This window comes from Haliotis rubra, unplaced genomic scaffold (genome assembly GCF_003918875.1).
Source record: "Haliotis rubra isolate DU_JTF1 unplaced genomic scaffold, ASM391887v1 Scf56, whole genome shotgun sequence".
NCBI classification, from domain to species: Eukaryota; Metazoa; Mollusca; class Gastropoda; order Lepetellida; family Haliotidae; genus Haliotis; species Haliotis rubra.
This window is the reverse complement of record NW_025767257.1, coordinates 189,871-208,022: the sequence shown is the minus strand read 5'-3', so window position 1 is coordinate 208,022 and position 18,152 is coordinate 189,871. Positions and strand designations below refer to the sequence as shown.

Here is an 18,152-nt window from a genome sequence, read left to right as displayed (position 1 = left end):
AAATGACCATTGAAACTATTGTGACACCCCCCCCACCCCACCCCCACCACCTCTCAAAAGCTGTAGCCACCCCTGTTTCTCTTCCTCCCAAAAGTCTGGATTTTTATCTTGTTCAGGAATCTCAGTCTCACATCTCAGTGAGGCTCCTTGTCAATTTTAATGGAGTTATTTGTTTCTTTGAGAGCTATATTTTTTCAGACGCTAAACATATTAGTCTGCCAGAGGAACCAACCAATTTTTAGCAGATATAGCATTTTTTTAATGTGTTCAGAATATTATGTATAAGTTTTGAGTAAACATCAAGTATCACTGCTGGAGAGTGACTATGTTGCTGATGCTCACTGTCTGGTACAGGAAGATGGATTTAAAAAATCAGGAAATTGATCACAATGGTCATGGTGATGCATGTGAAATGTTCCTGAAAGAGATAATCACAGCGAGAACAGTGTTGTTGGGGGGAAAAACATATTTTTGCTTCTAGTATTCAATAGAAAATTAAGAAAGTCCTTACTATAACCACACATAACCCAGATGAAAAATGAGATGAAATTGCTCTAAAGAGGTTTTGGTTTGGTCACACACAGGTAAACTGTAGCACAAATAGGGTTGCGGAACAGAGAGAAAATTGACCAGGCTTAATTCCTATAAGAAAAGCAAGATTTATGGATGTCAACACTTCTTTATTGTGAATAACACAACACAGGCTTCCTATATGCGAGAGAAACGAGCAAAGGTTGGCAACATACTTCCCTCGCTTCGCTTCGAAAAATATTTTTAATATCAAAATAAAATATCGCCACCATCAAAGGTAGACACCCATTTCCTCACAGGGTTGTGCTCTCAGATTTCCAACCTCATATTTAATAATTACTCATGTAAAATATATTTCGTTCAACATTTTAAGTGCCTGGCATATCAAATCGTTCTTTGCCTCTATTACCCCTGCCAGCATCAGGTTCAATGGCGAGAAGGAACAAGTGAGTGAGTGAGTTATGTTTTACGTCGCTTTTAGCAATATTCCAGCGATATCACGGCGGGGGAAACCAGAAATGGGCTTCACTCATTGTACTCATGTGGGTAAGGAACAAGAATATGCAGAAATTAAAAACAAATATCATGTTGCCTAATTTTACCATTAAACTGTTGAAGATTATTAACTCATCTGCCGTCATTATTGTTAGAATTTTGTAACATTTGTTATATAAAAACACTTCTGACATGAATGAAAGCAAGGGAGGTAACTCTGCAAGTAGTTATCTTTGCAGGAAATACAAACCTGGAAATATTTGTTGTCTTTGCTGATGATACTGGAATATTCTCAAGTACTGTAAAAGTTAATAGATCAATTAGAATTATACTGTAATATTTGGAAGCTCATTGTTTATATAGAAAAAACTAACGTTGTCATGTTGCAGGGCTCCAGATAAGCATTGGGGGTGAGAGTGTACTTACACATCATATTGCAAGTGGAGGTGTACTGAGAATATTGAAGGAGTACTGACATGTTTTTGTGTGAGCGAGTTGGTGATGTGGTTTGTCTGGACGATTCATTGATCTATATTTCTAACCATGTATTTGTATTTGAAGACGCGTGAGAAATAACTGAGCGACCGTGTGATGCGCGAAATGTCAGGTCCTACTGGATATAAATAGCAACAGTGTAGTTTTTAGCCAATCGAAAAATAGTGACGCATATCGTTGCATGGCAACGCAAGTGATTCCTACTGTCAGGGATTTCCTCATGTGTCAAATCGTGTTTCGCAAAAGAAACTTGACAAGTATTTATCCGAAATAGATTTTCATTTGCACGGAAATTAAATGTTAGACATACATAGGTATTTATGTGCGTACATGATACGCTTGAAATCTTATATTATGTTGTACTTAATTGATTTTGAGGCGTACATTACGCCTGTACGCCCCTTATCTGTAGCCCTGCGTTGAGTAAGGGCAGTAAACTGGCACATAAGGAAATATTGTGTTTCAAATGTAAAACATAAGATACACTTACTTGAAATATTTGGGTGTTACACTTTCAGATAAGTTGTCTTGGAAACACCAAAACATCAATGCAGTGAGGGAAGGGAAGAAGGTTGTGTCTGCTCTGTTATATAATTTCCAAAATGCACATGACATTTTTTGTGATTTTGTTAAGTAGATTTCACAAGTTCTTTATTTGAGGGTGGCGATAGGGTAGCATAGTGATTAAAGTGTTCGCTTGTCATGCCAAAGACCCGGGTTCGATTCCCCACATGGGTACAATGTGTGAAGCCCATTTCTGGTGTCCCCCACCATGAAATTGCTGGAATATTGCTAAAAGCCCCGTTAAACCATACTCATTTATTCTTTATTTGAGTGTGGAGCTTGGGTTTTTATTAATATTTACCGAATCAGTTTGTCTTGATGCATGAAAAAGATTTCGAGATTTATTATGTGAAGTACTTTCTTTGTTAATGTTGTTACGATTACGTCTGGAATAATCAGTGTGGAACCAAAACATCAAGATGCAGTTGTAGTGTCACTAGACAAACTATTGCTGATATTTATATCCATTCATGGACTTGTTCATTCATCCAGTAAATGTTTCTACTATGGCTTATGTAAATGATTATCTATTGACCGCTATTTAAAGAATCTAAACTTGTGAAAGTTTAGAACATGAAATCTTCCATCTGATGTAACAGGGGTGGAAATAACTTTCAAATTGCTAGTGTACTCCGGTACAGTGGCACATGTAAAATCACTTGCCCTGATAATTTTTCCACTATACCGGCCGTTTTCTTGTTGATATTTTAAATAAACAACATAATTAACATTGGAAAGTCAACAGTGTGCACAGTGTGATATACAAATTTGCTTGCCCGACAGAAAAAAAACACTGGACTCGGACGTCGGGCAATGGGTTATTTCCACCCCTGAATGTACCTGTAGTTCACATATATTAATGATTGAACTAAAGGGGCACAATAATATACCAAGAAACAGTGTCGTAAACTCCCCAAAATTTCAGCTAGAAAACTGGTCTGGTATAACTCTCAAAAGTTACCAGACCGGTTGGAAAGTTGCCAGTCCAGTATTTTCTGGAATAATAAGAGGAGGTAACTGTTTAATGTCAGGTTATTGTCACAATAACACACATTTTCAAATCTGTTTCAGTCAAGGCTTTAGTCATTATATATACATTACAAAATTACACGGATTTAACAGCCAGACCATCGGGCGTGCAACTTTTTTAAAACTGACCGTCCTGTCGCAAAACAGACCGTCCCGGACAGTCTGGCAGGTAGGAGTTTGCAACGTTGCAAGAAATAACAGAGTGCACAATATAGTTCAAGTTCAGAGGAGGATGGATATAACCTTTTTGTGAAATATGATAAATATAATAACATGAAAAAAATATTACTAAAATGGCGTTATTTTCTTCATCAAAATGTAGGTAAACCTTTTTTGCTGGATGTAATCAGTCGCCACAAATGTTGTTTGTAACTTGTCAATCTGTATTTATTGTGCCATGTGAATCAGGAAGTGATGTAGGTGTACAACTTCTGTGCATACTCATTGCATTACATGAACTGTGGGCCTGTAACCATTCGGTATTGCACTGACTGAAATATGAAGTTATCTGTTAATTTCAAAATAAATCTTTTTCTTTATAAAACTTCAAATTTTCATTCTAATGACATTTTCTGTAGTTTGAATTCCATGATCGCTTAGTTTGGAATATTATAGAAATATTTTGTATTATTTTATTTATTTAACACATTTCATTGATGTCAGGGCTCCAGATAAGGGCCGTATCGGCGTATGTACGGATATAAAATAAGCACGATACGGTAGGAAATAATTTAGAAAACGTAGCAGATACGTACCACAGCAATGGTGTACGGTCTTAGAATCATTTACCGATGTATTTATCTGAAAGGGTCTTGTTTTATTGTTTATTGACCTGTTTACACAAGAGTAGCAATGTTGTGGTGCATATATGAAACGAAACACAAGATTACTGATACTCCATTAAATTCCATTCAGTGCTCTAAATGTACTCTTATTGTTTTCGAGTACTCCTATATAGAAAACATGAGTACGTACTTCTGATCATGAAAACGTATTTGGAGCCCTGCCTAGGTTGTTACTAATTGTTCCAACCTGTCAGTTACTATTGATCAAGTTTCTACAAAATGCATAACAGGTAACACTGAAGTAAACTTTTATCTCTAAATGTACACTTGTCATATCTGTGGTAATGGGCACACAGGGCTCTTGGATTAGAAAACTGGACAGATGGAATGCTTGTTAAAACCACACAAGACAATGTCAGAGGCAGGTAATAGCAAATTTCCGAGTTAGTCATTATTGAAACTAATAACTTCTGAATTATAGTGTTGATGCAATAGCAAATTTCCGAGTTAGTATGTAGGTTTCAACAACAGGTGCTTGTCATTTGAGGTGACTAAATGGAAGAGGTAGTCAGGCCCTGTGGTTTATTGACTTTACCATATCTCACTTCTTTTTGTTGATGCTCATGATATCAACCGCTGGAGTGTGTGGCCCAGATTAGATTATTTAGTACTTACAAACTGCTTTCAGATAGTTGAAATATTTCTGAGTATTCCCTTAAACAACAAACATCCAACCAGTATTACTGAGAAAGTATTTGAATGTCAAGGTTGACCAAGTTTGCAGCAACTTGTGGATGTGTTATTGGCATGTTCAACCTTTGACTACATATCCAGTGTTTGCCATACCACAGAAAACCTGCGTATCTGACGCGCAAATTATCTCAAATATGCAGTGAATTTAGAAGCTTGCATCATTGTTGACACAATGCTACTGGACCCTTAGTCCAGATAATTTTAACTTTTAAAACTAAATGTTTGCCAGTTAACTGCTCTGTGCTGATTAAATACTTTACCTGCCTTACCTTGTTTTTTGTCGTTATGAAACAATCACAGTTGATGTCTTGATGAAAGTTTCAAACTGAAGCTGACTCCCAAAAACATGTCCATGACTCCCTCTCATGACACCAGGGAGTCATGATGACCTCTAAATTGTTACGCCTTGGGCAAACACTGTACTATGTTTCCCACCTTCAGATAATTTGTGTACATTTAACGACCCCTACTGCCCCTATATGCAAAATATTGTGGACTTTCTGTACACTTCCCAATTTCCAAGACAGTTCTCTGTTAATGTATTGGTTTGTAATGGTATATTGCATGTAATATCACTGAAATATTACTGGAATAAAGCACTGTTCCACTGTATACTTTCGAAATGTGTAATTTAGAAGAGGTAATAAACCATACCAAGACAACATGTCAGTATGAGTCAATCCATCAATACTGGAAGACATCAACATTGTAGTGCCCAGGCATTACCAATCTGTCCACCAATACTGGAAGACATCAACATTGTAGTGCCCGGGCATTACCTATCTGTCCACCAATACTGGAAGACATCAACATTGTAGTGCCCGGGCATTACCTATCTGTCCACCAATACTGGAAGACATCAACATTGTAGGGCCCGGGCATTACCTATCTGTCCACCAATACTGGAAGACATCAACATTGTAGTGCCCGGGCATTACCTATCTGTCCACCAATACTGGAAGACATCAACATTGTAGGGCCCGGGCATTACCTATCTGTCCACCAATACTGGAAGACATCAACATTGTAGTGCCCGGGCATTACTTATCTGTCCACCAATACTGGAAGACATCAACATTGTAGTGCCCGGGCATAACCTATCTGTCCACCAATACTGGAAGACATCAACATTGTAGTGCCCGGGCATTACTATCTGTCCACCAATACTGGAAGACATCAACACTGTAGTGCCCGGGTATTACCTATCTGTCCACCAATACTGGAAGACATCAACATTGTAGTGCCCGGGCATTACCTATCTGTCCACCAATACTGGAAGACATCAACACTGTAGTGCCCCGGCATTTCCTATCTGTCCACCAATACTGGAAGACATCAACATTGTAGTGCCCGGGCATTACCTATCTGTCCACCAATACTGGAAGACATCAACATTGTAGTGCCTGGGCATTACCTATCTGTCCACCGATACTGGAAGACATCAACATTGTAGTGCCCGAGCATTACCTATCTGTCCACCAATACTGGAAGACATCAACATTGTAGTGCCCGGGCATTACCTATCTGTCCACCGATACTGGAAGACATCAACATTGTAGTGCCCGGGCATTACCTATCTGTCCACCAATACTGGAAGACATCAACATTGTAGTGCCCGGGCATTGCTTATCTGTCCACCAATATTGGAAGACATCAACATTGTAGTGCCCGAGCAATACCTATCTGTCCACCAATACTGGAAGACATCAACATTGTAGTGCACGGGCATTGCTTATCTGTCCACCAATACTGGAAGACATCAACATTGTAGTGCCCGGGCATTACTATCTGTCCACCAATACTGGAAGACATCAGCATTGTAGTGCCCGGACATTACTTATCTGTCCACCAATACTGGAAGACATCAACACTGTAGTGCCCGGGCATTACCTATCTGTCCACCAATACTGGAAGACATCAACATTGTAGTGCCCGGGCATTACTTATCTGTCCACCAATACTGGAAGACATCAACATTGTAGTGCCCGGCATTACCTATCTGTCCACCAATACTGGAAGACATCAACATTGTAGTGCCCGGCATTACCTATCTGTCCACCAATACTGGAAGACATCAACACTGTAGTGCCCGGCATTACCTATCTGTCCACCAATACTGGAAGACATCAACATTGTAGTGCCCGGCATTACCTGTACTGGAAGACATCAACACTGTAGTGCCCGGCATTTCTATCTGTCCACCAATACTGGAAGACATCAACATTGTAGTGCCCGGGCATTACCTATCTGTCCACCAATACTGGAAGACATCAACATTGTAGTGCCTGGGCATTACCTATCTGTCCACCGATACTGGAAGACATCAACATTGTAGTGCCCGAACATTACCTATCTGTCCACCAATACTGGAAGACATCAACATTGTAGTGCCCGGGCATTACCTATCTGTCCACCGATACTGGAAGACATCAACATTGTAGTGCCCGGGCATTACCTATCTGTCCACCAATACTGGAAGACATCAACATTGTAGTGCCCGGGCATTGCTTATCTGTCCACCAATATTGGAAGACATCAACATTGTAGTGCCCGAGCAATACCTATCTGTCCACCAATACTGGAAGACATCAACATTGTAGTGCACGGGCATTGCTTATCTGTCCACCAATACTGGAAGACATCAACATTGTAGTGCCCGGGCATTACTATCTGTCCACCAATACTGGAAGACATCAGCATTGTAGTGCCCGGACATTACTTATCTGTCCACCAATACTGGAAGACATCAACACTGTAGTGCCCGGGCATTACCTATCTGTCCACCAATACTGGAAGACATCAACATTGTAGTGCCCGGGCATTACCTATCTGTCCACCAATACTGGAAGACATCAACACTGTAGTGCCCGGGCATTACCTATCTGTCCACCAATACTGGAAGACATCAACATTGTAGTGCCCGGGCATTACCTATCTGTCCACCAATACTGGAAGACATCAACATTGTAGTGCCCGGGCATTACCTATCTGTCCACCAATACTGGAAGACATCAACATTGTAGTGCCTGGGCATTACCTATTTGTCCACCGATACTGGAAGACATCAACATTGTAGTGCCCGGGCATTACCTATCTGTCCACCGATACTGGAAGACATCAACATTGTAGTGCCCGGGCATTACCTATCTGTCCACCGATACTGGAAGACATCAACATTGTAGTGCCCGGGCATTACCTATCTGTCCACCAATACTGGAAGACATCAACATTGTAGTGCCCGGGCATTGCTTATCTGTCCACCAATACTGGAAGACATCAACATTGTAGTGCACGGGCATTACCTATCTGTCCACCAATACTGGAAGACATCAACACTGTAGTGCCCGGACATTACTTATCTGTCCATCAATACTGGCAGACACCACCACTGCAGTGCCCGAGCATTACTTATTTGTCCACCAATACTGGAAGACATCAACATTGTAGTGCCCGGGCATTACCTATCTGTCCACCAATACTGGAAGACATCGTCATTGTAGTGCCCGGGCATTACCTATCTGTCCACCGATACTGGAAGACATCAACATTGTAGTGCCCGGACATTACCTATCTGTCCACCAATACTGGAAGACATCGTCATTGTAGCGGCCGGGCATTACCAGTCTGGACATTTACTTGCTTTGTTTTTGTTCATATGACAGATAGCCCTGACAGGGTGTGTGATTGACAGACAACAGATATCAAAACCCTGTACATCTCTGATTGCAGACAGCATTAGCCTGGTACTTTGCCAGAATTACACATGTACATTTCAAATAACATGATTGATTGAGGTACACTTGCAAATGGCATGCATCTTTTTATTTTACAACAAGAGCATCTCGGCGTCCTGGCTGAAGTTAAATAATCAATGGGATTTTTTTGGGCCAGTCGTCTGACTGTCAAGACCATCTTTGTGGTATTGATCTGTTTGCGGCAACTTGCACATCTCATGTGAGTATTGATTACTGGGCTCGGGTAGTCATATCTTCCATCAGCTGATGCTAACGTGAGGCCAGATTAAACATGATTCACTTTTAAAGCAACATTACCTGAACATGGAATGTTAATAAAGCACAGTGGGCATCCATGATCATTTTGGACAAGGACTAAGTTTCTACACCATCAATAATTGTGAATATGTATATCATGCTTCAGTTGCCAAAAGAATCCATGTTAAAGGCTCCAGTGGATCTCTTCACAGGAAGGGGACATTACATATTTGGGGGTCCTCAAGAAACATGTAGTTATTCACTGGTCTGATGAAATATATTTAGTTTTGTTTTATTTAAAAAAAAATTCAATTCTGTGTTAGGATTACACTTATCCATTGCTTCCCAAGAAAAAAAGCAACTTCATCAGAACTTACAGCCATTCAATCTGCAAATAGGTGACATGTGTCACTGCAGCCTTTGGCAGTAAGCTGAATAACTTTCACCAGAGCTAAGGTAAATGAATCTTGGTCTACAGTGCTAATAATTGTCTACATTCCACTGGTCAAATCTCAGTAGACAGTAGAAGTTTTTAGTATTATGAAAGATGGTGTTTGTGAGTATAGCAGGTATTGTTTGTGAGTATAGGTAGGTATTTTTAGAGGGATGGTGTTCGTGAGTATAGCAGGTATTATTAGAGGGATGGTGTTCGTGAGTGTAGCAGGTATTATTAGAGGGATGGTGTTCGTGAGTATAGCAGGTATTAGAGGGATGGTGTTCGTGAGTATAGCAGGTATTATTAGAGGTGAGGTGAGGTGAAATTGAGTTTAACGTTGTGTTTGAGAATATTTCGCTCATATGACGACGTGCATGCTTGTGTATGTGTATGTGTATGTGCGGCTGCTTGTACTATCCCAGACTTAAGTTGGTTTTATAGTGCTAGCCCACTGAGATACGGTATTATTAGAGGGATGGTGTTTGTGAGTATAGCGGAGATGCCATCCTCAATGATTTTATTTTAGTCGCTACCATTGCCAATACCATTGCACTATGCCAATACCATTTGCACTATAAATTCTACAAGATTTGAGAGAAAATTCATTAAAATTTGGATATATATACTCCTCACAAAAAGTTAAGCAACACACATTTTTAGTCTCATTACCAGCTTTCGAAATACCTGCCTGCCCGACTGCCCGGGATGGGTTATTTTCAACACAAACTGCAAGATTCTCAATTCACCTGCCTCACGGTTGGGTTAAAATGTAAACATGTTTATTAGTATATTTTTGGGGGGAGGGGGGGTTGGTGGCAGGTAAGTTTTGGTCAGGGCTAGCAAGTTTTACATCTAACCAGCCCTGTGGTCTGGCTGAAAGTTTTGTGAGTTTCATACCCTGTCATTACATTTTCATTTATTGAAATTTCAAATCATGGAATGATGCAATAGAAATGGGGGAAATGTATGTACACATGATTAACAAAATGAAATGAAATGGTATTGAGCAATAATAGACTTACAAATCATCAAAAGCATGTGCCCGCGAAACAGTCGTGCAAAATGTGCTGCACTGATGGAGCAAAATGTTAACAGTAAAGTTCAAGTCAGTTTTGGACAGTGAAACAGTGTTCAGTATGACCACCATGAGCACGAATGCAAGCTTGTACATGTCTTTGCATTGACCAAATGAGCCTTTAAGTTGCTGTTGTGGAACGTGCCATTCTCTCTGTAATGCCTGCTCAAGTTGATCCAGAGTCTGGGGCGAACATGGAGACCGTAAACACGACTTCCAATAATGTCCCAAGCATGTGGAATGGGATTAAGATCAGGTGACCTTGCAGGCCAGTCCGTATGTGTGATGTTGTTGATCTAAACAACATCATTAACAACTCTTTCTCGGGATTGTCATCCATGGACGCGCATAATTATCCATGAAAATGAAGTTAGGACCCGCTTGTTGTACCAGAGGAATGATTACAGGTGATTTACTGGTAGGTTTTAACCGATCAAAGCGCATGGGTGAAGTGTGGAACACATGCATTCCACAGGTTTTGCATGTTGTTTCTGAGGGTGGTTGTGTTCAGGTAATGTAGTCAATGTTATCAGGTAAGTCAATTTGACAGTCACTAAAGGTTCTGTATTCTTCGAATATTAACCTTTCAGTAACATGTCGGCGAAAAACGCTATCGAGATTGATAAAGATATTACACTGAACATACTTGTTGCTTAATTTTTTGTGAGGAGTATAGACAAAAACATATATTTTCGTCGATTAAATACATTTTCCGGACTTTTTTATTATATTATAGGATATTTATATAGCGCACATATCCACGCAACTAGTGCATGCTCAAGGCGCAAGTATTTTTTTTTTTCCCTCAGTCATTGGATGTAAATCTCTACGGCACATCGCATTATCAATCTCAACTCCCTGGGGAGTATACAACTCTTGCAGACACTAGGCGCACCGAGTTATTGTGGCTTTCACTTACCTTCCATTCATCAAATTTTATGACATATTTGAACTGGAATCATAGCAAGTAACAAACGTAATTTTAGCGAAATTCTCTATCAGAAATCTGAAGCTGAATTCAATGCCTTTCCGATTTGACCCAGTTATAGTGTACCGGCGGAAATTAAGATCCTATGGGAATGATTTAACCATGTGACTGTTCCTTTCATTCGATGATACAAAACCGGTTTACGTGTTTCATTGGCCATTAAGCTTGTAGTAATAAAATGAATTCAGTTTTGTTTGCCTTGTGCAGACGATACAGTATCGCGAAACTGTCAAAATGGCCTGCTGCTTGAACGCTTCAATTAAGTATAAGTCATGAGTGGACCAAGCGCACCCAATAAGAGTGAGATTAAATACGCAATGTTTTCTGGAGAGTTATCCCAAACATTCAGAAGGTACTGTTGAGGTCACATGATGTTTAGTGTAATAGACAGCTTTTTATATACTGATTAGCCCACTAATGAAGCTGTATCAGGCTTTTACTGATGTTTCTTTGGAGGACCACAGACATCAGATGGGTTATCCTGTTGTTTTAGCCAGCATTTTATATTGAGTGAGTTTAGTTTTACACAGCATTCAGCAATATTCCAGTTATATGGATTATATAAATAATCGAGTCTGGACCAGACAATCCAGTGATCAACAGCATGAGCATTGATCTATGTACTTGGGATACGATGACATGTGTCAACCAAGTCAGCTCGCTGACTACCCGATCCCGTTAGTCGCCTCGTTGGAGGTGTATTGGGTGCTTTGGGAACAAGCTGATTTTTTTTAGTTTCAACTTTTAGTATTATTATTATTATTATTATTTTCAACTTCAAATTTGTAATGAACGAAACTAACATATTTTCTCAAATAATGACACTTAGCTTCAAATCAGAGCTAAATGTAGCGATAGCTGTCAGTATAGATCATATGTGTATCATTATTAACTAACTTGATCAATTATCGAGAAGTAACTTTGAGCAAAAATGATGATAAAAAGTATTCAACATATTTCACTTTGCTTGTGAGTGGTGACATATTTCTGTGTGGATTACTAACAAAAATGTGACCTGAACATAATTTAAATGAGGTGAACAAAGATGTTGTGTATTGTGTGAGTGAATTATAATTATTTTCATCAAAATAGTCTTTATCTACAATATTATCGACGCATACATTCTCAGGTCGATAATCGTTACCAATTTTTCCAATGTTGATATTTCCTATTCTCGATCTGTTTAGCAAGCTCTATATAATACTAGCTAAAGGGGTTCAGTACCACAAACTTGCTGTTGAAGCCAGCTACAGAGGATCAGGTCATCACTGTGTGTGAACAATGGGTATTGTCATGTTGTTCCAGCCTGGATGTTGCTGGAATATTGAACACTGTGACATGCACTCACTCACTCACTCACTTAACTTGCATGATGTTTTACGATATAATGTTACTAGACTGTTTGAAACCAAGAGCTTGTGTGTTTACCAGTGTTTCACTGACTTGTTTCTTACAATACATGTTTTGCCTCACTTCAGTTGATGAAAGGTTTAGTTTTTTTTATGATAAACATACTTTACCAGTGAGATATAAACCCACAAAGCCCTTTCCAAAACCTACCATCCTCAGCAAAAGTGACACTCACATACCTGAACTAAGTCCTTACGTTAAATCTAATGGTGAATATACCAATGGAATGGGATGTGCTTTAGTCTCTCTAGCACTTTGTACATTAACACACATATTAACGTGTTTGTGTAATTTGATGGCTTTTTTTAGTAATAAAAAAGTTGTTGGAAATTAAAGTTGTCTTTGGTAGGACTTTATATGGATAATGTTTTGGTTTGTGGTTCATAATCATGCATTGGTTTGACCTGTAGCAATAGATATATGCCCCAGGACAAGCATTTCTTAGCTGTATGAAAGATTTCTGACAAAACAGTTTAGTTTCAAATTCATTAGGGATACATTCTAGGAATTCATTTTCTTTCAGCAGCCTCCATACTAGAGTAATTAACAGAAGTGGTGAACTCCCAACATCTGCTGTATACAGACAAACTGTGATAAAACTTAATGTAGTTCAAAGCTGCACACTCACTCATCGGCACAATAGTATGATCTGGGCCCCATTCCTCAAAGCAATCGTAGCGCTACGACTGTCGTAAGTCTATGTTAAAGTATGGGAGTTACGATCATCTTAGCGCTACGATCGCTTTGAGGAATGGGGCCCTGGGAAGGTCTAAGTGCATTTGACATGTTTTAAATGCTAACAACAATAATAATAATATATAAGTAATCATCTTGCCTACTGGTCAGTGTGCCATGTTTAGGATTGATGTAGCAGCGCCTTCCATGCATCATATTATCTTCAGTCACAATATGCCAGCCTAGAATATCAACTCACATCACAATATTTGTCACAAGTCAATACATTTTGTGATTTACATCACTTGGGACTGAGCTTCACTTGCCTGGGAAATTGTCAGCTCGGGTTTTTGCCCAAAAAATTATATTTTGAAAATCATTACAGCCTTGTTCATGTTAAAACGGCAATTGATACATGTGATACAAGAGTGGATGTATTGTGTATCGTCAGTTAGACTTGTGATGTGTAGAGGAATGGTCACAGCAGTATTGCCGTTGTTCACTGTCATGGTTGGTTGTTGCTATTCCCCAGAGTAGTATTGTGGCAATGATTGGTGTAAGCAGCATACAGCTTTTGGAACTTTGTGTAACAGTGTTGGTATCAGGTGACTATAACATGTTATTCCCACACTGCATGTTGATGTTGCAGAGAAAGTCAAGAAGAAGATCCGCTTCCTGGCATCAACCCTCACTAAGATTACTGAGGGTGATGAGACTGAAGCCAGTAAGAAGTCCCTCAGGCGGGCACCTCAGGTGGGCAACAGAGGTGAACAGCAACGAAAACGGGCACCTGCTACCAGGTCAGACAAACTCAGGCCACCTCCACAAGGGGGTACTCAGAGTAAGGGAAAACAACTCACAGCCTCTAAGAAATCTGTTCGTGAGAATGCCAAACAGAAATTAGTAAAAAGAAAACAATACAATGCTGAAGCCAACAGCACTAAAACTTCTAATTCTACCAGAACTCCAGAACCAAAGCAAGAAACCAGTAATAGTGGAGACAAAAAGAACATTGCAAAGATGAGATTGCCAGACCACAAGACGACTGCTCAGTCAACAGTGCAGAAATATGAAAGGGAAAGTCCTACTAGTAGTAGTGTTGTCAAGAAGACCCCTGTGTCCCCAAACAAGGTGTCTGATAAGGATAGGAATACTGCTGGGTTGGCTAAATGGCAGAAAATGACAAAACTTCCACAAATTCCCCCTTTTCGGAAGAGATCACTTGGGGATATGCGCCCTCCAAGTCCTGATGAAGATGCTCTGGCGCTGCCATTTGGAGGAGCCAGGAAGATTTCAGACAGTAGTTTGTTAACTGCTCGCAACGCTACCAATGTCATCTACACTATTAACCAGGCAAGAAAGAAGCGACTGAAGGAAGCCATCAATGCACAGATAGCTGCTGTCCATGATAGAGTCAGAAGGGTAGGTACACATGACAGTTAAAAAGGTTGTCAGAACATGTGGAGGTGGATAGGTAGACAGAACATGTAGAAGTAGACAGGTAGACAGAACATGTAGAGGTAGACAGGTAGTCTGAACATGTAGAGGTAGACAGGTAGTCAGAACATGTAGAAGTAGACAGGTAGACAGAACATGTGGAGGTAGATTGGTAGACAGAACATGTAGAGGTAGACAGGTAGTCAGAACATGTAGAAGTAGACAGGTAGTTAAAACATGTAGAGGTAGATAGGTAGACAGAACATGTAGAGGTAGACAGGTAGTCAGAACATGTGGAGGTAGACAGGTAGTCAGAACATGTGGAGGTAGTCAGAACATGTAGAGGTAGTTAGGTAGTCAGAACATGTGGAGGTTGGACAGGTAGTCAGAACATGTGGAGGTAGTTAGGTAGTCAGAACATGTGGAGGTAGACAGGTAGACAGAACATGTGGAGGTAGACAGGTAGTCAGAACATGTGGAGGTAGACAGGTAGTCAGAACATGTGGAGGTAGACAGGTAGTCAGAACATGTGGAGGTAGACAGAACATGTAGAGGTAGACAGGTAGTCAGAACATGTGGAGGTAGACAGGTAGTCAGAACATGTGGAGGTAGTTAGGTAGTCAGAACATGTGGAGGTAGACAGGTAGTCAGAACATGTGGAGGTAGACAGGTAGACAGAGACATGTGGACAGGTAGGTAGACAGGTAGTCAGAACATGTGGAGGTAGACAGGTAGTCAGAACATGTGGAGGTAGACAGGTAGTCAGAACATGTGGAGGTAGAACAGGTAGTCAGAACATGTGGAGGTAGACAGGTAGTCAGAACATGTGGAGGTAGAAAGGTAGTCAGAACATGTGGAGGTAGACAGGTAGTCAGAACATGTGGAGGTAGACAGGTAGTCAGAACATGTGGAGGTAGACAGGTAGTCAGAACATGTAGGAGGTAGAACAGACAGGTGAACATGTGGAGGTAGACAGGTAGTCAGAACATGTGGAGGTAGACAGGTAGTCAGAACATGTGGAGGTAGACAGGTAGTCAGAACATGTGGAGGTAGACAGGTAGACAGAACATGTGGAGGTAGACAGGTAGACAGAACATGTGGAGGTAGACAGGTAGTCAGAACATGTGGAGGTAGACAGAACATGTGGAGGGTAGACAGGTAGTCAGAACATGTGGAGGTAGACAGGTAGTCAGAACATGTGGAGGTAGACAGGTAGACAGAACATGTGGAGGTAGACAGGTAGACAGAACATGTGGAGGTAGACAGGTAGACAGAACATGTGGAGGTAGACAGGTAGACAGAACATGTGGAGGTAGACAGAACATGTAGACAGAACATGTGGAGGTAGAGGTAGACAGAACATGGTAGACAGAGAGAACATGTGGAGAGAGAACATGTGGAGTAGTCAGAACATGTAGTCAGAACATGTGGAACATGTGGAGGTAGACAGGTAGTCAGAACATGTGGAGGTAGACAGGTAGACAGAACATGTGGAGGTAGACAGGTAGACAGAACATGTGAGGTAGACAGGTAGTCAGAACATGTGGAGGTAGACAGGTAGTCAGAACATGTGGAGGTAGACAGGTAGACAGAAACATGTGGAGACAGGTAGACAGAGTAGACAGAACATGTGGAGGTAGACAGGTAGTCAGAACATGTGGAGGTAGACAGGTAGTCAGAACATGTGGAGGTAGACAGGTACAGAACATGTGGAGGTAGACAGGTAGACAGAACATGTGAGAAGTAGACAGGTAGTCAGAACATGTGGAGGTAGACAGGTAGTCAGAACATGTGGAGGTAGACAGGTAGTCAGAACATGTGGAAGTAGACAGGTAGTCAGAACATGTGGAGGTAGACAGGTAGTCAGAACATGTGGAGGTAGACAGGTAGTCAGAACATGTGGAGGTAGACAGGTAGTCAGAACATGTGGAAGGTAGACAGGTAGTCAGAACATGTGGAGTAGACAGGTAGTCAGAACATGTGGAGGTAGGACAGAACATGTAGACAGGTAGTCAGAACATGTGGAGGTAGACAGGTAGTCAGAACATGTGGAGGTAGACAGGTAGTCAGAACATGTGGAGGTTAGACAGGTAGTCAGAACATGTGGAACATGTGGAGGTCAGAACATGTAGTCAGAACATGGTAGACAGGTAGTCAGAACATGTGGAGGTAGACATGTGGAGGTAGTCAGAACATGTGGAGGTAGACAGGTAGTCAGAACATGTGGAGGTAGTCAGACAGGTAGTCAGAACATGTGGAGGTAGACAGACAGTAGTCAGAACAGTGGAGGTGACAGGTGAGTCAGAACATGTGTGGAGGTAGACAGGTGAGTCAGAACATGTGACAACATGGTAGACAGGTGAGTCAGAACATCAGAACATGTGGTAGTCAGGTAGACAGGTAGTCAGAACATGTAGAGGTAGACTGGTAGACAGAACATGTGGAGATAGACAGGTTGTTAGAACATTTGGAGGTGGACAGAACATGTGGAGGTAGACAGTTAGTTAGAACATGGAGAGTTAGACATGTAGTCAGTATATGTATGAGGTCCTATAGCTAATCCTTGCCTCAGGATAGGTGTTGTGTAAGTACCTCATTGTGTTGACTGGTTCATATATGTGTAAACCAAATAATTATTTCAGTACTTGGGTGAAAATATATGTAGAGAAACACCACTGGATTGTGTTGACAAGGATGCGCTCACCAGATACAGATTGTTGTGTTTACCAGGCCTTGGAGTATGCTGACATCTACGAGGAGGATCCCGACACCAAGGACCAAGAGGTAGATACACATAGCAAGTGTTGCACACCAAATACACGGATGCATACTGACTGACTGACTGAGTTTAGTTTTACGCCGCTTTTAGCAATATTCCAGCAATATCACGGCGGGGGACACCAGAAATGGGCTTAACACATTGTGCCCATGTGGGGAATCGAACCCGGGTCTTCGGCGTGACGGGCCAACGCTTTAACCACTAGGCTACCCCACCGCCGCACTGCCACTACTGAGTTTTCAATGTAGAACTAGGTTGAAATGACCTGCATATTTAACCGTGTTGACAACTTCAAAACTGAATTTGGACTCAATCACACAAACCCTAAAAAACATTATGTGTGTCTTTATTTGACCTTGAAAACAGTATTGGCTCATTATTTTCACTGGGTTGCTGATATACTTCAAAATGTGCATACAGTACACAAATACGTGGAATGGAGTCAGAAAAGGCGTATCAAAAGGTATTCATTGTTCCAAATTAAATTATATTTGTGACGTCATTCCATTGTCTGCTGATATGTACCAGTTTCAAATTTAAGACTTCATTTTGTCATTTTGACATTTAATTTTGATAACAGAAATATTACCAATACTTTGAATGTAATTTAAGTAGGTTAATATCCTCGTAACTCTCCGGCCATTCCTTAACAACAATGGGCCTCGGCTCCATTATTTTTAAGGAATGAAGAGTTATGAGGACATTACC

The 18,152-nt window shown here is 40.7% G+C and overlaps 1 protein-coding gene across 1 annotated transcript in view; it reads left to right on the top strand.

Moving 5' to 3' along the window:
• Window positions 1-18,152, top strand: part of LOC124254005 — a 69,972-nt gene that overhangs the window by 1,058 nt on the left and 50,762 nt on the right. Inside the window, exons 2-3 of the mRNA XM_046687869.1 lie at window positions 13,878-14,650; window positions 17,396-17,449. Coding sequence (XP_046543825.1) covers window positions 13,878-14,650; window positions 17,396-17,449 — 827 coding nt within the window. The remainder of the gene's footprint in view (window positions 1-13,877; window positions 14,651-17,395; window positions 17,450-18,152) is intronic.